Source organism: Adiantum capillus-veneris, chromosome 12 (genome assembly GCF_014529385.1).
Source record: "Adiantum capillus-veneris isolate H3 chromosome 12, ASM1452938v2, whole genome shotgun sequence".
NCBI lineage: Eukaryota > Viridiplantae > Streptophyta > Polypodiopsida > Polypodiales > Pteridaceae > Adiantum > Adiantum capillus-veneris.
Window position 1 is genome coordinate 23,819,755 of NC_140942.1, and position 24,333 is coordinate 23,844,087.

At 46.8% G+C, this 24,333-nt stretch overlaps 1 protein-coding gene across 2 annotated transcripts in view; it reads right to left on the bottom strand.

Moving 5' to 3' along the window:
* Nucleotides 1–24,333, bottom strand: part of LOC147445456 (uncharacterized) — a 37,934-nt gene that overhangs the window by 6,449 nt on the left and 7,152 nt on the right. For both annotated transcript variants that reach the window (XM_086524980.1, XM_086524979.1), the window contains 4 exons: nucleotides 14,032–14,098; nucleotides 13,361–13,550; nucleotides 13,008–13,146; nucleotides 11,556–11,645 (listed from right to left, as the gene is read on the bottom strand). In XM_086524980.1, the coding sequence (XP_086381106.1) occupies nucleotides 11,556–11,645; nucleotides 13,008–13,146; nucleotides 13,361–13,550; nucleotides 14,032–14,098 (486 nt within the window). The remainder of the gene's footprint in view (nucleotides 1–11,555; nucleotides 11,646–13,007; nucleotides 13,147–13,360; nucleotides 13,551–14,031; nucleotides 14,099–24,333) is intronic.

The following is a 24,333-nucleotide window of genomic DNA, read 5'->3' on the forward strand; positions in this document are numbered from 1 at the left end:
AGCCATGTACCGCATAATATGCTGTACAGTGGCATATATAGTGGAGCTCTTTGTCTCTGGCTCTCTATCAAACAGCTGGCACAACCTGGCCTCAACTAGCATGATGATGTCCAAATCTGTCCGATAGCACATCGTAAGCAGTGGGACAAGTGATTGTCCACATAAGCAGGCCTAAATAAGAAACCATCCTCTGAGAGCTGGAGAAATGCTCTCTATATGTAGTCATCTTCGTGCCCAGCTCTTGTAGGCTGTATTCATGTCCTCTGGGTATCCGACTGAAACAGATCGTCGTACAAGTCTAGTGACCTCCCTCTGTGTCAGAGAGAGAGAGAAGGTGCCTCTAGAGAATATTGAAAGGGGGGGAGCATGGCCATAAAGAAACCATGTAGCTCAAACCATGTTTCCATTTGTGCTAACTAACATGATGTATCTCCCTATGCTGTCAAGTGCTGTGAAGACTCGAGAGCTAGCCGAGCACAACAATCTCATGGGAGCTCCCATACGTTGCGTATGAATGTTACTCATCTCGTAAGAGCCTCCACCACCACAAGAGGGGCAGCCAGCTCTACTCGGATGATCGCATGGGGAACCAAGGCCTTAGCCTTGATCATCCCAGAGATCATGAAGATAAGTGGCCTCTCCATGTCTCGCCACCCATCTGTACGTCCATGCTGATGACTATGATGATCTACCGAGAATCCCCATATCTGCACTCCATATAGCATAGCTGAGGAAAGTAAAGTATCAAGATTCAAAAAGCCATAGCTTGGTGCAACGCTTGTGGAATTGAACCTATGAACACATCCTCTCCAAACCTCCCAAAGCTTCGTATGCTCTAGTCAGTCTAGTCTCTACGCTCTCATGGAGAAAGTCGGGCCACTAAAAGCCACTCCTAGGTAAGTGCATATACTCTACTCGGTCCTATCCATAAGTAAAACTGATTATTGATCGCCTGATCCATTGAACTAAGTTTTGAATACCATAACCTTGGTCTTTCCAAGGTTTACAGACATACCAATTCATGCGCAAATGTGTGTAAAGCATCAAGATGGCACTACATCCCCTCAGGTGAATCTGAAATAAGCACAATATCATCCGCATACAACAATAGGGGTGTCCATGTCCCTACCAACTGTGCTACTCTATCGCTCTCCCCCTCAATGTAGTCTGAAGCCTCATCCACATACATGCCAAAAAGAGTGGGGGATAATGGGCAACCCTGTTTCACCCCAATGGTGGATTGAGTAGTCTCTGACATCCCCTAGGGTGTACGCATTCGTTCTGTAACCACCATGTACAAGGCCATGAACCCCCATATGAACTCTACAAGCACTCCAGCTCCTACAGTCTATGCATCAATCTGCCCCTCAGAACTATATCAAAAGCTTTGCGGAAAACCACAAAGCTACAATAAATCCTCCTCCCATGAAATATGCAAAGTGTCTATTGACCAATCTTGATGTCGATGGGAGACAAAAGTTGACCTATGGGACAAAAAATCGGAGTTCTTCCAGAAGAAAGATATGGGACAAAAAAGATACATCTTTGGTTCGGATATCATGAAAAAGGAACAAGTGCATGTGCAAAACATAACCTCAACACTCTCATGACTTGTGAGAGTTACAATGGTCAAAAGTTATCATGTGCGTGATATGTCTACATGTGTAAGAGATCTAGGTTCGTGTCTTTGTAGTAGGGGGTGGATTCTTGAAGTCTGTGATAATAGCTTTCCCTTGGAATACTGTTATCGTGTTGTACTGTCGTCAGAGAGCTCCGCTTGATTGTATTGCCTCCGGGACATCTCTTAAGTCTCTTGCAACTATTCTTCAAGATTGATTATCCGGGCTTCTTTGGTGATTAATGCTGGCTTTTTTGCTACCTTTTGTTGCAATTTCTTCATCTCATTCATGATGTAACTCTCTCAGGGGGTACATGGTTTGATGGAGGATGGGAGAGGGTGGGAGGCTCGAGGGCACAGTCACCGCAAAGGTCTTCTCGGTTAGGGCCACGCTGGTTGAGAGGAATTGTATGAGAGGTTGAATCCATGCTTACATGAGAAATTGCCAAGCATCACAAAAAGAAGAAAGAGAAATAGCCATATCTTTCTCTACAGACACTTTGTACCACCTCTGTGCAACAAAATGTTGAAAATCTAGAGAGTAGGGAATTTGGGGATTCTTAGCCTAATAGCCTCTTTTAACTCGTTTAAGGCCCAAAATCCTTCCCATAAAAAAGTGTCAACTAGCAATTACCCAGATTTCTTATATTTTTATATTTGCCCGTACGATACGATCTATATGTACCAATCCCAGTGCAATACGTACAAATTCATAAGCACATCCATACCATACCGAGCTCCTTAAATACCAATCGTACCATGTGAGACACAATATTGAAAAATGAGCTTTGCAAGGGTTTTTGCTCTCCGAAAGAGAGAACATACACTATTGGGCCAACAAACCTCAAATCCCTACTCTTCTATTTCCACAGAGCAGTGACATTTTGAAGCTACTACAAAGATAGTGCAAAGTGTTTACAAAGCAGGGTATGGCTATTTCTCCTTCTCTTCTATATAAAGAACACACTTTCTTACATGAATTCGAGTCTCTCACGCACGCCTCTCTAAAGACATTGACATTTCTTTTTGCGTCTAAATTCTTGCTTCTTGAGATGAGTCATCATGCCTCATGCGTGCAATCCATATTGAAAGAAGCACACCAATGCATCCACATTGTAACCGCTCGAGTGTAAGCCAGTTCCAACACTTGTCAAAGGCAGTGTAAGTATTGCAATTTCACACTCATGAGTAAAATTACTCGTGCGTGCAATCCATATTGAAAGAAGCACACCAATGCATCCACATTGTAACCGCTCGAGTGTAAGCTAGTTCCAACACTTGTCAAAGGCAGTGTAAGTATTGCAATTTCACACTCATGAGTAAAATTACTCGTGTTGTCCAGCACTTCACGCATTGGCACAACTCACAATTGAATGTGCAAGAAATGACGGATGAATTGGTTGCCAAGAATTTTCTGACAATGGCGACGGTGGAAAAAGCTGAAGGAATGCAACACGCAAAATACCCTCCACGATGCTCCTCTTTTTTTTCCGAGATCAAGATTCTTCTATTAGTAAATGAAACTGCCCATAGGGCTACAACCACCTCTACAAAAGAGGGCTACAACAATCCTGATGGGGAGACTCTCCCAATGAATAAACAGTATATGTACAATGAGGCTAAATCAAGAGATGGGAGGAGGGAAAAGCCACACAGGTGGATGGTACTGCCATCTGAGCACACCCTGGACCATGGTGAAAAAAGGCCCTGAACGCCAAAGTCGAAGGAAAGCCTCTTTGCGCTCCCGCATGCGGTCGGAACTGTCTTGGAGTCTCTCGAACTGTCCTCTGAGAGTATGGATCAGCTCTGGCCAAAGATCCCGAACAGTCTCTGCTGGTGGTTCTGGGCAAGCCTCGAAGATGCGGAAGAAACGGGCCCGCCAGATGAACCAGAGTCTCAGGTCATTGATGAGCTCCCAACACTTCTCACTGCACCACTCCTGTGGAGCAGGCTGGAGTGTGGGTCGACCCCCCTGCATCACTATCATCCTGCTGGTGGAAAATAGCTCAAACTGAAGTGTCGGGCCCATGAGAGTGGACCAAGCAACTGCCCCCCAAGTGTACTGCCGAGCTGTGGAAAGAGCTGGCATCAGCTGAAGGACACGAAGCCGCACCTATTGTGCCAAAGGACAATCCCAAAGACAGTGACGCTGCCTCTCCACAAGACGGTCACAAGCTGCACATGCGGCGAGAGACCACTATGTACAAGCCAACTCCCAACTACTGTAGCTCTGTGTGCAACCAGCCACTGGAACAAAGTGACTAGTCTCGGCTGTCTGGGTCCCACAACCTCTCCCAAAAAGCTGCCCAAGAACTCTACTGTGAGACCCTCCTCCTGCCAATGAGGTGCTGCAGCAGGATGAGCCTCTCAATGCGCTGCCAGTATGTGACGTCCTAGTCCAACAGTGTACTAAAAGAAGGGGACACTTGGATGGTCTGCAGAGGAGAAAGGGTATGTGACGTCCCTGTCGAACAGTGTACTGAAAGAAGGGGACACCTGGATGGTCTGCAGAGGAGAAAGGGTCCCTCCAAAGCCACTCACCAGGATCCCACTGTACTCGTACCAGTAGACAGCTCTCCCAAGCCCCAAGTCTCCAGTGGCCAGTCTCAAGAGCTGCTGGGTCGGGATCTATGACATAAGTCCTCCCACACATGCCCACCACGCGGATCCTCTGAAAACAGCACTCTGCCACCTGTGGGGCCTCTACTGCAACTCGGCGTAGGTGTCCCTCGCCCTGTAGCTCGAAAAACAGGGAGGGTATAGACTCTGAGCAAGCTCGAACTCAGATGAGAACCTCCAGTCGCGTGAAGGCTCCCATCCATCTGGGTGTTGCTGACTCGAGAGGTGTGAGCCACTCATCTGATACTGCCTCTGAGATGTCCTGACACATGCTCTGCACCCCCTCTCATGCCTTGGAGCTGAATGCCCTGAAGCTCCTCTAACAAGCCTGAAAACTGTAACCAGTCACCTAGAGAGCGTGCTGGACCCTCTACCATGGGACCCCACGAAACATGAGGCCGACTAACAACCAAGTGGCCTCTCTGAGTGCTAACCATGGGTTCCAAACAAGGGGCTGTCTCAGGCGCTCCTCCGTGCAAGTAGGCTGACGCTGCTCCAATCCTTGCCGCAGTTGCTCCCAAGAACGGAGCAGACTCACAGCGAAGCGGTCTTCCAGTCTCCTGCTCAAGCCAACTCTGCGCATCTCATTGAAAATCCATCGAGTCGAGGGTCACCAGGGGCCTCCAACCTGAGGTACCCTAGCACTAGGCCGCTAAAGCAAGAACTCCTTCGAGGGCTCCTCACCTAAAGAAGTCCTCTGACGATGAACTTCCCAAGAAGGGCTCTGCTCTGCTCTGTTGTGCTGTGCTGTGCTAGGTCTATGATATCCAACCCTCCTTGAGAACAAGGAAGAGTTATGACCTGCCATGCCACTTTGGCCCGGGCTATCTGAGTGTCCCGCCCTGACCAAAGGAAGTTCCTGATCAGCCTCTCTCCTGGCTGATACAAGAACTCGAGAAGATCCAACAAGAAGTGATGTACCACACAGTAGCCAACAGCGCCTGGTTGGCCACTACAACTCTGCCTGCCAAAGAAAGTCGTGTGGAGCTCCAATGTAACAACTTCCTCCTAATAGACAGGAGGAGGGGAGCAATCTGCTGCTCGGGAGACAAGTCCAAACCAACCTGACAGCCCAAGTACCGAACTGCAGTCCCTGGGGGAATCCACTTGAAACCCACCTGGCATCCAATCGGGCGTAGGAGCACTACCAACCGAGAAAGCCACTGTCTTTCTCTAGTTGATCAGTGCGCCAGATGCACAACAGAAAGTCTCAAGAGCCTGCTCACACCTGTGTAGGTTGGCCTCCTAGCCATCCAAGTACAAGGCTGAGTCGTTTGCAAACTCAGTGTCCAGTAGCTCATCTCCCCGAATAGAGAGCGCTAAGCCACGTAAGCCAACCTGCTGTGAAACCAAAAACCTGCTCATCGCCTCAGCATAGAACAGAAAGACGAAGGGGGTAAGAGGGCAGCCCTGTCTGACCGAATGTGTGAGCATGAAACGATCACCTCTACCTCCTGACAAAAGCAACTGACTGTGTGCCATCTGTACAAAGCTGACATCCCTCTGATCCAAGCATCTAAGAAGCCCATCCTACGTAGAGTGCCCTCCAAAAAATCCCAGTCGACTCTGTCGTAGGCCTTCTCAAAATCGAGAAGAAGAATCACCAAATCCTCACCGCGGAGCCGCGCGAGGGCAGAAGCCTCCCAAAAAGTAAAGATGTTGTCAAGGATACTACGCTCCTTGACAAAACCTGTCCGAGTCCCATGTATAAGGCTCTCTAAAAGTGGTTGAATCCTCAAACTCAGAGCCTTGGCAAGAATTTTGTAGGCAGAGTTGACGATGGTGATGGGGCATCACTGTCGAATCTCATCCAAGGAGCCACCCTCCTTGGGAATGAGGTAAATCAGGCTTTCACTCATGCTGTCAGGCATCTTATCTGAGTGCAGGATGTATTGAAAAGCACGACAAAGATCTGAGCCAAGCAAGTCCCAGTATTCCAAGAAAAAGCTGGGAGTCCATCCATCCTCACCAGGACAGCTACCACGGGGGAGTGCACTCAGAGCCGTGTGCAGCTCCTCTAGCTGTAGAGGCAGCTCAAGCCTCTGACGCATCTCCTCAGTCACAAGACAAGGCATGTGTGCCCACACCTGCTCTCTGCATGCATCCTGACACTCTAACTGGGGCTCTGCAGACAGTAGCTCACGGTAAAGGTCAGTAGCAACTGCATGCATGTCCTCTGGCTCTAAGGCCACTGACCCATCAGGCCTCCTCAACTGACTGACCTTGGCATGCGTATGCCGAGGTCCCACTGCCTCAAAGAAAGCGCCTGTCACTCTGTCACCCACCTAAGTCCACTGAGATGCCTGTCGATGGAAAGCAAACTCATGGCGCCTTTCCTCTGTTCTGACGAGCTCCTAGCGAGCCTGCTGTAACTGCTCCTCCAACCAAGGACTCTGGATGCTGCTCCGGCATCCTCTGCAAGGAAGCAATGCCCCGTCGGAGACACTACTGCTCCTCTCTCGCTACAGCCAAGCGGGGGGCCGAAGACTCCTGAAGAAAGAAACGACTAAGCTGAGCAAGTGCTGAGGCCACTCTGTCAGCAGGAGAATCCTGCATGTCTAAGCTCTCTGTTCAAAGAGCCTCCACTCGCTCTCTGAGCACTGAGTCCATCAAGACCCTCTCAGGGATGCATAGCATTGTGCTCCACCTCCTCTGCCTATCAGTCACTGTAAGGATCACTGGTGCATGGTCCGAGAAAGAAGTCCCTGCCAGAATGCCAACTGTCCCACCCAAGTCACAGAAGTGGTCACTAGTGTAGAAGCGATCTATCCGAGATAGATTCATGCCTCCCACTTTGCGGTCCGAACGAGAGAAGGCCAGGCTGTCTGGGGGCCTCACAAAGCTAGAATGTTGCCACACATATGAAACCCGCAGTCATACAAAACCTTTCCCAAGCTGCCAACTCAACACCATGCACAGTAGTATGGCTGCCACCAATCCTGTCAGAGGGTTCCTCCAACATGTTGAAGTCACCCCCTATGCACCAATCCTCTGCTTGCAGCAGAGACTCAACAATCTGAGACCAAAACTCTGCACATGCACTCGCCACATTGGGCGCATAGATGTTCAGGAAGCCCACAAGATAACTCTGAACCTACATGGTGATCCACTGAGCCTTGCCTGGCACAATAATCCCTCTGCCCACGATGGCCTGCTGCAAAGAATCCACAATAGTCATACATACCCGGCCATGGATGCCTCCAAGTCCAAATGCAGCTGACCAAAAAGTCTCATATCGTCCACGCAAAAACTGACCACAACATTTTATGCGGCTCTCACACAGATGATGCTCCTGTAGCATAAGAAGGTCAATCTCTCCTCCCTCAAGACATCGCTGGAGCTCCTGACGAAGCCGGCCCCTCTGACGCTCAAACTCGGGCCCACCTAATCCCTGTACATTCCATAAGACTATCCTCATGGGGAGCGAGAGAGGATTGATGTTGCCGCAGCAGCTAACCGTGCTATCTTCGAGACAGGCTTGGATGAGGAGTAATCCGCATCTGAGCGTCCTCGAGATAGGCGTGACTGCATAAGTCTAGCCCAAGCCCAAGTAGACCGAGTCGTGCGTAAAGCAACCTCCTTTGTCTAGGAGTCCTCATGTATGTGTACATAGCATGGCGGGCTCTGCGTGTCAGCAAAAAAGTAAACCACAATGTGTCTACATCCTGCTGCGTTTGGAGGTGTCACAACAAACTTGGCCAATGGTCAAAGAGTCTGTAGCAAGTCTGTAACCCCTAGGTCTTCCATGTGATGAGAGAACTCTAGGGCCTGTGTCTGCAGCCACTCCAAGACTGAGTCTATAGTCCACTCAGCCTGGTCCCTGCCGCATAGGAAAAAGAGAAGCCAACTGCTGAGTCCAAGACCTCTATCCCCCTAGCTGCAAGGAACAGCACATGAACTCTGACGCAGGCTGCCTCAAGGTCTGGTGAGGGGTCGCCGAGAAACCGTGTAAAGTCGTAGGCAAAGAATCCCAACGACGACGAATGTCGAAGCTCGTCAGACCACGAGGAACTACTGCAAAGGGAGATGTCTGTACCTGAAGAGGGGGTCGCAAGAAAGGCTATCCCTCTCTGGCCAAGCGACTCGTGGCAAAGGCGCTGCCAAGAGATCTCCTAGCAACCGAGGAGGGCTGCGGGACTGGAGCGGGAGGAGGTGAGGGAGCAGAGGGAGAAAGGGGGGAAGGAGGGCAAGGGGGATCAGCAAAGGCGAGAGGGCGAGATGGAGAGGCAGAGGGAGGAGGAGGAGGGGGCGAGGCAGAAGAGGGGGGGAACTCGGGGGAGAGGGGGACCTGTCGAAGGTGAGGCTGAGGTGGAGGCTGGAGCAGGGACCTCGTCCTACTATAGAGGGTCGAAACGATTCCCTGTGGGAACCCACTGCTGCTGGGCAGGAGCCTGAGGACCACTCTGAGTGCCAAGCTGGCGCGGTGGCCCCTATCGACGTCGACCACGAACCTACTGTCAACCCTCCTCCGCTTGAGCCCTAGGCTCGGAGGGTGGCTCTGCCTGCTGCTGCTGGCAAGCCCTTGAGGGTTGGGGCTGGGCCTGGGCCTGTGGAGTAGGTCGGGGTCTCCTCCGTGGACAGGCCTTCGCAAGATGGCCCGTCTGTCGACAAATGAAACACTGATTCGAGAGGCCCGAATACTCTAGCTCTGTCTGAGCCAACCCCCACTCACCTGAGGAAGTAGTATGACCTTCGAGAGAGTGTGGGTGTCCCTAACCAGAACTCGAACTGAGGGAATGCCGGCCGCCTTGGCAACTACTGAGGCTGTCGTGCGAGGTGTCTCCAGGACAATCCCAATCTCTGAGCCTATCCTGGACAAAAGTGGTAGGTACTCCCTCCTCAAACCAGGAAAGCAGACGGAGATGGGAAGGTCTGCCTCCTCTACTAGAACATCCAAAGCTGGGTCAAAACCGTGTCTCCACTGTCGAAAGTGGGCTCGAACTGCTCGGATGGTCAGGGGGCTCATCGCAATGACCTTGGACGTCATCTCGGAGGTCTCAAACTCTATCTGATAGTACCCGCGTCCAAGGAACTGAACGTCCAAGATCTTGCCCACCTTTGCAAGAAGGCGGGCCTGGAGAAGGTCACGCAGCTCTCCTCAGCTAGGTCTGGTGCCGAGAATCTTGCAGACGACGGTAGTCGCCTACAGGCGTTCCACCTCTACGACTAGGCCCGCTTACTCTGTAGGAGTGAGAGCAAGTCGAATGGTGGGCTCAGCGGGGTCGGGCAAGGGGACTTCATCAGAGTCTCTCTGTGGCGGAGCTTGAGCCTCCATCTGTGTCTGCTGCTGTGGCGGAGGAGGAGTGGATAAAGAAATTTCTCCACAGCAGACCCCGACAAGCACTGTCAAGAAACCAGCACTGCCAGAGCCTAAACGAAAGAAACCTTCGGGGAGAGTACGGCAGAGAACGAAATGAGCGGGGGGGGGAGGGGGTTTCAAAGAGCGAAAAGAGGAGAGAGGGGGGAATAGCGCGGGGCGGGCTGGAAGCGGCAGCGGGAGAGGGCAGCGCGAGGCGGGCTGGAAACGGAAGCGAGGGCAGCGGGCGAGGGCAGTGGCGAGGCTGGCGACAGCGCAGGGGGCAGCGCGCGCAGCAGGGTTGCTGGCAGCGCTAGGCGGGCGGGCGGGGGCGGGGACAGGTGCAGGAGAGGGGGGAGCGTGCAGCAGCAGCAGCCTCCACGATGCTCTTCTTGGGGAGTTTGGTGGACCTTCCACACAGGTTGAGGTTTTCCATCTCATCACCCTACTTCAAAGTAGCTATGTGGTAATAGAAAGATCCACTAGCATCATGCAAGACGAGACCGAAAAGGAACATGACATGTATGTGCCAAGGCAAACCACATGCTCTGTCTGGAAGCAAAGAGCATCACAAAAGGGATTGAATGACATTGGCGCTTCTTATTGAGTGCAATATCTCTCTCAATGTTTTGAAAATTGATCAATGAAAGAGGATGGTAAGAGTAAATGTCCATGTTCGTTGAGTCATTGTCAGACTGAAACAATACGCGCCATGATGCTTGATGAGTGGAAGGTCTTGATGATAAGGCGTTGGTCCCAACCAAATCAACTAAGCAACAGTTTGGGTGCACCATCATCTCGGATGGTGAACGAAATCCGTAGATGACCCATCCGGATCTACTTATGTCTTCTTACTCGGGCAGGTACTTATTACCTGTGGCACATGCAATGAAGGCAAGAAAACGCATCACAGTTGACTTCATCTATGGACATATCCAACTCAAGCTATGTGGTGCAGGTTGTTACGAACAATGCCTCAGAGTTTTCAAGGCCATGGGAGATATGATAGAGACCAGAGTTTCTTCATATGTCAATCAAACATCACATGCAAAATACATGTTTTAAGCCGAAATGACATTTTGTCCATTGTAGAAAGTCATTTATGGGATGGCTGCTTTCCCCCATACTCTCTACAAGACGCTGCAACTATTCCATCAGAAGACTCATGAAGCTACGATACTCGTACATCAAGAAGATGTATGAAAAGTATGAGCAGCTAGAGGTAGACAGAGAGCTTTGTAGTTACACATATGTTTGTAGGGCTATTGCATTCAGACACCAAGCTCCCTCTGACATGATGGCAGAATTATGGAAAAAATCTCATTTTCCCTTGCAAAAACTAATACAAAAGATAAAGTCTCTAACTTTGCTTTAAGAATGCAACTATGCACTAAATATAAACCCTTGTGAATAACAAGTCCTACGATAGTGGCCCAACTGTGGTGACTGCTGCAATCTTAAACACAAGACGCTTCAACCTGAGTGGTAAACCTGATGTCTCTACTCTTGGAACCAACTGAAGCTCCCCAAGAACAATGCTTGACAAGTGGGCAAAAGCAACTCGTTTATGACCTCTTGGCAGAAAAGACGAAGACACACATAAAGCTTGTGCATTCAAAAGGCCATTAGATTGCAGGGGATTTGGAGCATTATGTGCCTGTAAAGGCATCACATCACAAAACAATTGGATTAGCAGGAAAACACCACCGTAAACAAAGGAGTGTTTGTCTATAACTCTAAAGATCATTGTTATCAACAAAGGCAACCTCTCTACTCTTGATTTGTGTGAGTGTGGCATGAAAACCAAAGACTGTGTTTATGAACACAAAATTTGTTAGAGAAGGAGATATGGTCACTAGATCTCTTGTGGAAGTCCCTGTGGCAGGAAGCGCCTTGCTAGATCGTGTAGTTGCAACCTGGTGAGGGAAAAGGTGCCTTGAGAGTAACAGAATGAAGACATGCAAAGGTCAAAGCTAGCATTTTAACAGAATGCTAGTGCATAAAATTTAATATTACACTTACTATGGGCTAAGGAATCACTGCCGCGATCACCAGGTATCAATACCTCCCTTGAATAACCAACTGCCAAGTGCGACTTCAGCACAAAATTGTCTGTTATAACAAAAGCACTTGATTAGGCAAGATCTCAAAGCCTAGTTTGCAGGATCAACATTTAGTGACAAAGCCTGCAATCGAGACAGATATCTGAACATTTGGAAGCTCTTTTCCTGGAACTCTGTTAACGATAGATAATAGCATATACTTTTTCATTACAAATAGGTCAATACTGTACTTCATGTTGATGTACAATTTTATATACCGCACATGTTTGTGGACCTGAATGGAGATCAAGCATATCCTGTAACAACATTATAAACCTCAAGCATGCATATCTACAGAACTTATGTGATTACCGGCCATACATAAGGCATCTGCATGAATAATCCTGCAAAGAAGTGAGATGCTCCATGAGTAGGGAATCCCTATTTTCTGGTACCACCCCTGTTTCCTTAGTTCAAAATGTCTAGGAAACACCTAAAAATACAATCTGTTTCAGAAAGCCGTTCCTTGTCCCAAAATGGGGCTATTTCCAAAAACAGGCCCATTTTGTAGTACTTTTTATGTGACCTGATAATGACTTGCACTATTGTTCGTTCACAAATTACAGCTTTCTGAACTACTACTTGCCATGACATGCATTTATACGGTATCGGAATACGGTTTCCATGTGTTTCCTAAGGTCTGTCACTTCCTAATTAGAAACCATTAATGCAACAATCATAAATCAACATTCGCCATGCTTCCTTTCAATAAAAGATCCCTTCAGGAGGAACTTTCGCCAACTACTTCAGCTCACAGCCCTGGTCTTATCCTTTCTCACATGAAGTACTACTACACACACCACGCTCCTAACCAGACTGATAGAATATTAGTCCTAGGCATACAAACATGTGGCTTCTCCAGGTAAATAGCCAAACTGTCTCATCACATGTAAAGCATTAACCAGAAAATGCACCCCACATCATTTGCAATTAAGATGCTTCAATCCAAGCTAGTCTGGCCACTCACACATGCAAAAAGTCAACATCAAGTTTAAGGAGTGTCCGTAAACGTGGTTATTACAGTTCCGACGAGCAGTTAAGGAATAAAAAGCACTACTTGATGCATTTCTCGAAGCAGCCCATTTCAACAATAGGTATCCATAACTTAAGCACATGGTTAAATCTGGCTGTTTGTCTGGCATGTTGAGAAGCTATTCGTACAGGCAGTCATTGAATGACAAGTTCTACACCTGCTCTTATAGCTAGGTTTTACTTAGTTGTAAATCACCCACCAAGGGGCTAGCAAATACATTTTCCGAACATGCCTCATAAGCACACAAGTAAACAAGTGAAGCATGATGATGGATATTTGGAGCTTTCCCATAAAGCACAACATAAAAATAAAAATGCTCGGTTTGGTCTAACAGCACACCTAATTCTGAAGAGTTCATATCACTCATGCTTCTATCATTTCCACTCGAAGTAAAGATCTTTTTGACCTCTCTACTGCTTAGAGTGGACTCCGCTGCCACTTTCCACTCTGGTCGCACATCCGGAACCAACTCCATCACCTGACTCAGTAACAGCCAATGAGTACAGCCAAAAAGCTATCAACAAAACACTCAGGCAGAAAGGTTCAAGTATAGCCCCATCCAAAGCAGACAATCTCACGACTGACAAGAGTGGACAACTGCACCACATAATTGGCATGAAAAAGAGACTTCTAGAATAAAAACTTGGTACTCATTAAGATTCGATTCTTCTAGAAAAAGTTAAAGCACACACCCAGCCCACTAAGGTGCATTCAGTGACACTAAGGCGCTGCAGGCTGTCAAGGTCTGCGGCAGCTGCCGCCTGCAATGAAGGGGGAACTCCTTTTAACCACTGACTCCTTGGATTGCCCACATTAGCTGAAGCCTCTGCAAATGGATTCCCTTCCCCAGTTAAAATGCCCTCAAGAATCAGTTCTTCCCAACTGTACTGCAAAGAAATTCACCATCACATATGTGTACTACATTCAAAAACAGCGTACTAATAGAAAAGACTATGGCTGATAATCCATCAGAAAGGCACTGCACTGAAAGGTCGGATACCAGATTTAATCTCAACTTCCAACTATAGAACATCGGAACACCCTATGCTCAAGTTTAGGATAACAATGCAAATCACCAAGATGAACAGGGCAAAAAGGGAGTCAGAACATACACGACAACAGTTCCACATTAAACAAGTGGGTCCCTACAATTTTGGAAAACTAAAAAACCATTGAAACATTTCAAGAGGCAATAAGTAAAGGTGCGGAAAGGATTTGTGAAAAGAGAAAGTCGAATGGTGCAATGGAAAGTCAGAAACGGTTTGAGTAAATGTGTGTCTTTGTTTTTACTTAATGACTTTCTTACACTATGTATTGTATTGAACTAGTAGAAGATATAGACATAATAGTAAAAAGAACACACCTTAAATGATATCCTGCTGCCATAAGTCTGTAAAACTCTCCATAGGTATCCAGCAATTTCCACCCTTCTGCAGTATCCAAAGTACAGATGACAGCATGCTAAGTTCAGAACGATCTTGACATACAAAATGCCAAAGAAATTGGTCTGTTGCAAAGGTTTCTGTATGTTGCTTTCTCTGTGCTCTGAGGATGTCACTAGATGTAATAAACATCTAACTAGCTTTGCTACATTATTCTCATTCTTTGTGTGTCTTGAACTTGTAGTTTGTGCTATTGTTTGGACCCTTCTTTTAGGTTGTCCACTCTGCTGACCTTATGACCATTAAGGATATGCTCCAATGATGTAAGGACGATAAAGAACTTCCACGCACTCTGATTCCATCTTATACATCTTGATGAACCCATCGATGACTTCCAGCCTTTATAGATTTTTAAGCTGACAAGTCTACTATTTTATATCCTTTTTTCATGTTATTACATCATTTCAAAAAATACCAAATCCGTAAAGTCTCAGGTTTGAAAAATGGAAAATATTCAGAGTTTGTTATTCTCATAAAGGGAATATACCACAAAAGCAGGAACCATGTCATAGAGAGACTCTCCTCCAGTAACCCACACACAGCTGGGGAGGGCGGCAACACAGCTCACAGACTTCTTTCACAGAGCTGCCCAAGTTCCACCCACCAACACTCACAAAGGAATCACACTACAGCACGCAGAGATTGTTCAACGGCAGGGGCCGAAACACCTGAAATGGGTCGGAACGGCCGGAATGGGCAGATTTTCTGTAAGGTGCAGCAGAATGAATGTTTGAACTTTGCTCAAGATGAGTGCTCCGAACTGTGCTCCAGGTTCCTTTTGTTCTTATGGAAGGTAGAGCCTTCCGTTCTTAATGAGAGAATGCTATGATCACAAACAAAGTGTATGGACACTGTGCGTGCAAGTGTATGAGACTGAGAGATAGAGAGAGAAGAGAATACGACACCAGAGACTGTTGTAAAACCCTCCTCCGAAGGCCCCACTCTCTATGGCGAGAGTGGCCTACTTATGATTGCACAAATCTCTTCAATGCTTGGACTTGCCGACGATGTCGACGACGATGAGGACGATGACGAGACGGGCTGAAATCTGAAACTGCTAATGGCTGAAATATGCAAATCTTTATCTGCTGAATTCTGACTCTATGTCGGTGACGATGCCGATGAAGATGATGCGACGACGACGCGCTGAAAACGCAGATGCTGAAATCTGCGTTTTCCGGGCTGAAACTGTAAACTTTGCGGAAACTGACCGTGCGGCGAGGAACTGTTGCGGGAAGGAGAGATCTGCGAGGTTCGGGACTTGATCTGCGGTGAGGGCTGAAAATTGAAAGCGCTGGTGGTTCTTGATGTTCCGTCGTGATGATCTGCAAAAACGTTGAGGTTGTGCTGCAAACCAAAAACGCTAGGGCTGAAATTGGTCCTGCTGTCGCCGGTGTTCTGTAAATGCAAAACGCTAGGCTGATCTGCTGACGCCGGGGCTGATCTGCTATGCACAAACCGCCAAGGCTGATCTTGATGAAAAAAATGCTAGGTCTTGCAATCTGCAAAGCGCTAGGCCTTCTGATGGGTTTTGCTGAGAAGTTGCCTTTTGAGCAAGGTGCTCCTACTGCCTCTTTTGCCATTAGTGCTAGTCTAGGTTTGCTTATATACAAACTTACTCAATTTGCCCTACCTACTTTTCAACAAAAGTCACTTAAATTAATAATGAAAAATGTCAAAAATAGGGAAAATAGGCTAAATATACTGGAAAATTCCCCTGAAGGATTCTGATGAGAATGCTTATGATCATGTTGTGTGCAACCAAAGGATATGCATCTACACTAAGTGATTGGGCATGCACGGTCTACAAATAGACTCACAAAAGTGCCAAATCACTTCTAATCTAGACTGACTGGACTGACTGAACCCTGATCATGCTGTAGCTTGTCCACAGACACATAGGGTTGGATGTGTCACGTGACATCCCTTCCTTTTCAAAGTGAGGTACTGGTACCGAACTGTATGGCGTCGAGGGAGATCGCCAATAGCATCCAGAAACCTGGAAGGGACTCTTCGCCGGCCCACTCTGATGTGTGGATCGTGCAGTACTTGAACTTCATAAAGGTCTGCAACGCTTGCTTCTTTGGGCCGCGCTGAAAGCGACACAAAGTCTTTTGTGGCTCCTTCGATGCTTCAACTTTGTCGAGTGTCATGCTTCTTTCTTCTTCAAGAATCTCCATGGCTGAAAATTCCTGAAACCATTTCCAACACAAAACCATGAACATACCTATTCCATGTAAAGTGAGTGGAAAAAATCATGTCGTCCTAATAGACTGTGCATGCAATGTAGATGAACAAAGAGACGGAGTGCCAAACCGTTCACCACACACACGCAAACAATGAGATCAAATCTTTCTCTTTTGATCGAAAGCAATCAACTGTGGCAATTCACAACAGAAATGCCCATGCTTGGTGCTCATACTTTCATGTGCTCTTTCTACAACTGTGTCGTGCCAAGGAAGAGACATGGAATGTGACTTCCTTGAATGCATACTTTTCACCTTTTCATAAACAATCCGCATACATTCGTACTCATTCATGAGCAAAACGTGCTCAACGTACAATATGTCATGCCTAGTAAAAGGGATCGCATAAAGACGCTGACTACAATACACGAAACGATCACGAATGAAACACTGGATCAATGTGTGCGTATCAATCATGCGAACACATAATACTTCCTGTGAAGGTTCTCTAGACCTAGGCTCGAGAGCCAAGATCGATCCTTCGTGATTGATCGAATCTGCAACGAGATTAGCTTCGCTAGAAAAAGCATCAACTAACTCATCATCCTTGTGAACAATCACGTCATCTTCATACAAATCATCATGCTTGTGAGAAAGCACATCGTGATCATCATGCAAATCATCATGCTTGGCATTGGCATTCAAATCATCATGTTTATCATTATCATTCAAATCATCATGCAAATCCTGTGTGTCATGCTTTGGAGAAGAAGAGATTGAGAGAGGCTCCTTCTCCTGAATCCTTCCAATCTTCGCCTGCACATTAGAAATGAGAGAGGAAGAATGAACAACGTTCTTGCGAGCCAATTTTGTTTTTCTTTTTGCGTACTTGCGATTAAATTCTTTGGTCTCCAAGCATAATTGTACGCGCTCACGCTCCATGGCTGCCATTCTTACTTCGTGCCACGCTGTCATCATGTCCATCATCGTCTTGCACCAAGCCTCCATAGGATCTGGTGCAACTCGTGGCGTAGATGGGGAAGGGGGAGGGTCGGAAAAACCTCTTGGTGGGGAAAATTTTTCTTCACCGCTCTCATGCTCATCATTTCCAAGCGAAGTATCCATTCCGCTTCGAGTGATGACCACCCACTGAAGTCTTGGGTTCTTGTGGGTTCTTGTGGTCTTGGTTTCGTAAGTTCACAAGGAACTTGGGTTCTTGCGGGTCTTGGTTCTTGGGTTCTTGAGGGTCTTGAGGTCTTGAGGTTCTTGGGTTCTTCTTTCGCTTGCAATCTGTGTTCGAGAAGGATCTTCTCTTCACCCGAGTTCTACTCTTTTCCGCGGGCGCACCCCTTCGCGGCCTTGCGCTCACACCAAGGTTGCTTTTTCCCACCTCACGTCGATTGGCCGGCCGCTAAGTGCACAGTCCGCTCTCAATGAGTGAAAAGAGGCACAAGGGGATGCTGGACAAGCCCTTCTTTCCTGGGATTCCTGTCACTCTTCAAAAACACGATTAGAAATCGACGCGCCCAAGCGAACTTGGGTTCGTGTGACCACAACAAGCAAAAAAAAATATGTGGTTCTTGTGGTTCTTTCCTTGAGTGATACATAACACTGCCAAAGCTCTGATACCAATGTAAGGTGCAGCGGAATGAATGTTTGAACTTTGCTCAAGATGAGTACTCCGAACTGTGCTCAAGGTTCCTTTTGTTCTTATGGAAGGTAAGAGCCTTCCGTTCTTAATGAGAGAATGCTATGATCACAAACAAAGTGAATGGACACTGTGCGTGCAAGTGTATGAGACTGAGAGATAGAGAGAGAAGAGAATACAACACCAGAGACTGTTGTAAAACCCTCCTCCGAAGACCCCACTCTCTATGGCGAGAGTAGTCTACTTATGATTGCACAAATCTCTACAATGCTTGGACTTGCCGACGATGTCGACGACGATGAGGACGACGACGAGAAGGGCTGAAATCTGAAACTGCTAATGGCTGAAATATGCAAATCTTTATCTGTTGAATTCTGACTCTATGTCGGTGACGATGCCGATGACGACGATGCGCTGAAAACGCAGATGCTGAAATCTGCGTTTTCCGGGCTGAAACTGTAAACTTTGCAGAAACTGACCGTGCGGCGAGGAACTACTGCGGGAAGGTGAGGTCTGCGAGGTTCGGGACTTGATCTACGGTGTCTAAGGGCTGAAAACTGAAAACGCTGGTGGTTCTTGATGTTCCGTCGCAATGATCTGCAAAAACGCTGAGGTTGTGCTGCAAACCAAAAACGCTAGGGCTGAAATTGGTCCTGTTGTCGCCGGTGTTCTGTAAATACAAAACGCTAGGCTGATCTGCTGACGCCGGGGCTGATCTGCTGTGCACAAACCGCCAAGGCTGATCTTGATGAAAAAAACGCTAGGTCTTGCAATCTGCAAAACGCTAGGCCTTCTAATGGGTTCTGTTGAGAAGTTGCCTGTTGAGCAAGGTGCTCCTGCTGCCTCTTCTGCCAATTAGTGCTAGTCTAGGTTTGCTTATATACAAACTTACTCAATTTGCCCTACCTACTTTCCAACAAAAGTCGCTTAAAAATAATAAGTGAAAAATGTCAAAAATAGGGCAAATAGGCTAAATGTACTAGAAAATAGGCTAAATGTACTAGAAAATTCCCTTGAAGGATTCTGATGGATTCTGATGGGAATGCTTATGATCATGCTGTGTGCAACCAGAGGATATGCATCTACACTAAGTGACTGGGCATGCACGGTCTACGAATAGACTCACAAAAGTGCCTAATCACTTCTAATCTAGACTAACTGGACTGATTGAACCCTGATCATGCTGTAGCTTGTCCACGGACACATAGGGTTGGATGTGTCGCGTGACATTTTCAGATTTGTCTTTTTTTTTTTTTGGTGAGCCTCCCTCTTATAAAATGCACCTCCCCCCCACCCCTTACCTTCACAATGCACAAAAGCTACCTCCCCCTCACCCCTTACCTTCACAATGCACAAAAGCTATCAAGGTTCAAGCTCTACCCTCTCAAGTCTCAAGCTCTAGCCTCTTTCAAGCTTTCAAGTCTACAAGGCTACAAGCGCTCTCTCTCTCTGTCACAAGACGGGCACCACGTGCCAATAGAAAAGAACAGACTGAACAGACTTTTAGCACTTCAATAACAATTGAAACTGAAAGAGAGAGAGCACACACGACACGGAGTGGCGGAATTCCACCCCAGAGGGTATTGGCCCCAAACCTTGGTGCCCCTTTTGGTATTTCTTTATATCCGTCGGCTCGGTCGCGCCCATTGGTCTGGTGCACTTGCTGACATAACAGCTACTAACATTGTCCATAAGTTTGGCAAAACCTCGAATATGTATGCAGATTTGCATCTTTCACCCCATGCCCGCAAAGCGGCACGACAGTGTCTTGGCTTAGAACTTCACTGTGCCATGTCTTTTCTCCTCTTCTCTCTCTCTCTCTCTCTCTCTCTCTCTCTCTCTCTCTCTCTCTCTCTCAGTTTAGTGATTTTGCAGTTTCTGTTTATGTGCTGCTAGTGATTTCTCGCTTGAAGTATTTAAGTCTGTAACAATAATATCAGAGGTCAAAAAGATTCTTCTTCTACGGAGGATCCGATCCCTTCTACAGCAGACATGGGTTATCGCGGAGAATCTAACAAAGACAGCACCCTTGTGCCAGGGAGATGAAGAAAGTTGAAACCCAGCACGGAAATTGAAGAAACCAATGGAGATCTATGCAAATTTTCGACGGATAATTTTGCCAGAGCAAAGTACAAACGTCAATTGCAGGTTGCCAAGTGTTTAAAAAGATTAATCAAGTACTCCAGACACCCGAAATATGAGAAGCATCTGAATAATTACCCGGTTGATGAGATTCACTCGAGATGGCCAGAGACTGTCAATTCTCCTCTCAAGGCGGGAAGAAAACTGGAAAAAAAGCTTAGTGCAGAAAAGCGGAAATTGTACTCGCAGAAAGAGTTTGACAGAGCTCTTGAAAAGAAGATAAATGCAGATCCAAGAAGCGTGTTCGTTTTGAGGATGACGTAGGTTTTTCTTCGTCTTCAAAGAGTTCCGACAATTCGTCGTCATCCTCTAGTTCCAATGAGGATAAGAAAAGGCGGAAACAGCTAAGAAAAAGCAAGAAAAGCTAGAAGGCGGGAGGCCATCTAGCAGTTCAGAGGAGGAGAGCTCGTCCTCTTCTGACAATGAAAGAAAGAACAAGAAGACCAAGGGGTTCAAGGAAGGGGGTGAGGCAGTCAGGTTTGACACGTTTTCAAGCTACCAGAACACCCATCCAGCCCTTGAGTTCATACAACAGTTTGACGTCTGTTAGGTGTAGCGGAATGAATGTTGTATTTTCTCAAGATTAGTGATCTTTATTGCTCAAGGTTCCTTTTAGTTCTTTAGGGAAAGAGAGAGCTTTCCGTCTTGTAGAGTGATGTGGTCACGAACAAAGTGAGTGGATTGTGTGTGCAAGTGAATGAGACTGAGAGAAGGAGAGAGAAGAGATACGACACCCGAGAGGTTGTAAAACCCTCCTCCGAAGGCCCCACTCTCGTCGGCGAGAGTGGTCTATTCTTTGATTGCACAAAGGTGTACAATGCGTATGCAATGGACTATGCAACTTGGTCTATGCCGATGACGACGACGGTGATGGTGATGGCGACGACGATGACGATGACGACGACGACGACGACGATAACGATGGCTGAAATCTGAGATCTTCTAATCGCTGAATTTCGGGACTGTTTCAATGGCTGAAAATGACTGTTTTGGCTGCGTTTTCTTGGCTGAAAAAATGAGGTTTCTTAGGGCTGAAAACTGATGGTCTTTACGGGCTGAATCTGCTACACTTTAGGTGAATAATGCCGGTCTTAATTTGCTGCTGAAATCCAAAAACGCCAGGGGCTGAAATTGGTCCTTCTGTCGCCGGGGTTCTACAAATGCAAAAACGCTAGGCTGATCTGCTGTGTCGTGATGACGTCGGGGCTGATCTGCTGTGCACAAATCGCCAAGGCTGATCTGATGCAAAAACGCTAGGTCTTCTGTGGAGAAAACGCCAGAGTAGTCGCGGGGGTTGGTCTTGTTGAGAAGTTGCCTGTTGAGCAAGGTGCTCCTGCTGCCTCTTCTGCCAGAAAGTGTGAACTTTGGTTTGCTTATATATTAACTTAGCAAAATTGCCCTACCTACTTTTGTTGGAAAGTCACTTAAAAATACTAAGTGAAAATACCAATAAATAGGAAAATAGGCTAAATGCACTGGAAAATTCCCCTAACTGATGCTAATGGATTCTGATGGAAATTTCGATGATCATGCTGTGTGCAACCGGAGGATATGCATCTATGCTAAGTGACTGGGCATGCACGGTCTACGAATAGACTCACAAAAGTGCCAGATCACTGCTAATCTAACTTGATCGAACTGACTGAACCCTGTTGTGGTGTAGCTTGTCCACGGACACATAGGGTTGGGATGTGTCACGTGACATCCCCTCCTTTTCAAAGTGAGGTACTGGTAACGAACTTGTTAGGTGCAGCGGAATGAATTTGTATTTTCTCAAGATTAGTGATCTTTATTGCTCAAGGTTCCTTTTAGTTCTTTAGGGAAAGAGAGAGCTTTCCATCTTGTAGAGTGTTGTGGTCACGAACAAAGTGAGTGGATTGTGCGTGCAAGTGAATGAGACTGAGAGAAGGAGAGAGAAGAGATACGACACCCGAGAGGTTGTAAAACACTCCTCCAAAGGCCCCACTCTCGTCGGCGAGAGTGGTCTATTCTTTGATTGCACAAAGGTGTACAATGCGTATGCAATGGACTGATGCAATGGGACTATGCCGATGACGACGACGATGGTGACGACGACGACCTGATGGCTGAAATCTGGGATCTTCTAATCGCTGAATTCGGGGACTTTTGATGGCTGAAAATTACTGTTTTGGCTGCATTTTTATGGGCTAAACTTGGGGGATCATCTGCAACTGAATGGGGGAAATCTGCTAATGTTCTGCTGCTGAAAACCTGCGTTTTCCAATGGCTGAAAACTGTAGATCTGCTTGCGTTTTTGATGGGCTGAAAAACGCTGAGAAATGCTGAAGTTTGCTGGTGTTTTTCGATGAAAAACACTGGCTGAAGGGCTGGCGTTTTTGCACTGAAAACGCTTGGCTGAGGGGTGCTTGGGCGATCATGCAAGGGCAGGAAAGCGGGGGAAGCTGCTGTAGTAGGAATCGTCAAGGGAGGGATGGAGATGGCGAGGATCTACTGCGGGGGGGGGGGGTTCTGCTGAGAAGTTGCATGTTGAGCGGGAAGCTCCTGTTGCCTCTTCTGCCAGAAAGTGTGAACTTTGGTTTGCTTATATATTAACTTAGCAAAATTGCCCTACCTACTTTTGTAGGAAAGTCACTTAAAAATAATAAGTGAAAATCCCAATAAATAGGAAAATAGGCTAAATGCACTGGAAAATTCCCCTTACTGATGCTAATGGATTCTGATGGGAATTCCGATGATCATGCTGTGTGCAACCGGAGGATATGCATCTATGCTAAGTGACTGGGCATGCACGGCCTACGAATAGACTCACAAAAGTGCCAGATCACTGCTAATCTAACTTGATCGGACTGACTGAACCCTGTTGTGGTGTAGCTTGTCCACGGGCACATAGGGTTGGAATGTGTCACTTGACATCCCCTCCTTTTCAAAGTGAGGTACTGGTACCGAACTGTATGGCGTCGAGGGAGATCGCCAACAGCATCCGGAATCCTGGAAGGGACTCTTCGCCGGCCCACTCTGATGTGTGGGTCGTGCGGTACTTGAACTTCATAAAGGTCTGCAACGCTTGCTTCTTTGGGCCGCGCCGAAAGCGACTCAAAGTCTTCTGAATCTCCTTTCTTGCTTCAACTTCGTCTAGAGTCTTGCTTCTTTTGTCTTCAAGAATCTCCATGGCTGAAAATTCCTGAAACAATCTCCAACCCAAAACCATGAACATACCCATTCCATGTAAAGTGAAGGAAAAAAATCTTGTCTTCTCTAAAGACTGTGTATGCAATGTAGATGAACATAGAGATGGAGTGACAAACCGTCCATCAAACACATGCAAACAATGAGGTCGAATCTTTTCTATTTGATCGAAATCAATCAACTGTGGCAATTCACAATGGAAATGCCCATGCTTGGTGCTCACACTATCATGTGCTCTTTCGGACACTGTGTCATGCCAAGGAAGAGACATGGAATGTGACTTCCTGACATACAAACTTTTCAACTTTTCATGAACAATCCGCATACATTCGTGCTCATCCATGAGAGAAACGTGCTCAACATACAATTTGTCATGCCTAGGAAAAGGGATCACATAACGATGCTGACTAAAATACAGGAAACCTTCACGAATGAAACACTCGAACAATGCGTGCGTACCAATCATGCGAACACATAATACTTCCTGTGATGGTTCTTTGGACCAAGACTCGAGAGCCAAGATAGGTTCGTCCTGAATGATTGAATCATCCTGTGGGGGTTCTTTAGACCTCGACTCGAAAGCCAAGATCGCTTTTTCGTGATTGTGCGAACCATGATGATGATTTGATTGACAATGACTTGCATGATGATTTGAAGCACAATGATAAGCATGATGATTTGGATGCCAATGATTTGCATAATGATTTGGCAATGACAAGCATGATGATTTGCATGACGAAGATGTGATTTCTCACAAGCATGATGAGTTGCATGAAGAAGATGTGATTGTTCCCAAGGATGATGTGTTAGTTGATGCTTTTTCTAGCAAAGCTAACCTCGTAGAGTGGTCTATTCTTTGATTGCACAAAGGTGTACAATGCGTATGCAATGGACTGATGCAATGGGACTATGCCAATGACAACGACGATGGTGACGACGACGACTTGATGGCTGAAATCTGGGATCTTCTAATCGCTGAATTCGGGGACTGTTTTGGTGGCTGAAAATTACTGTTTTGGCTGCATTTTTATGGGCTAAACTTGGGGGATCATCTGCAATTGAATGGGAGTAATCTGCTA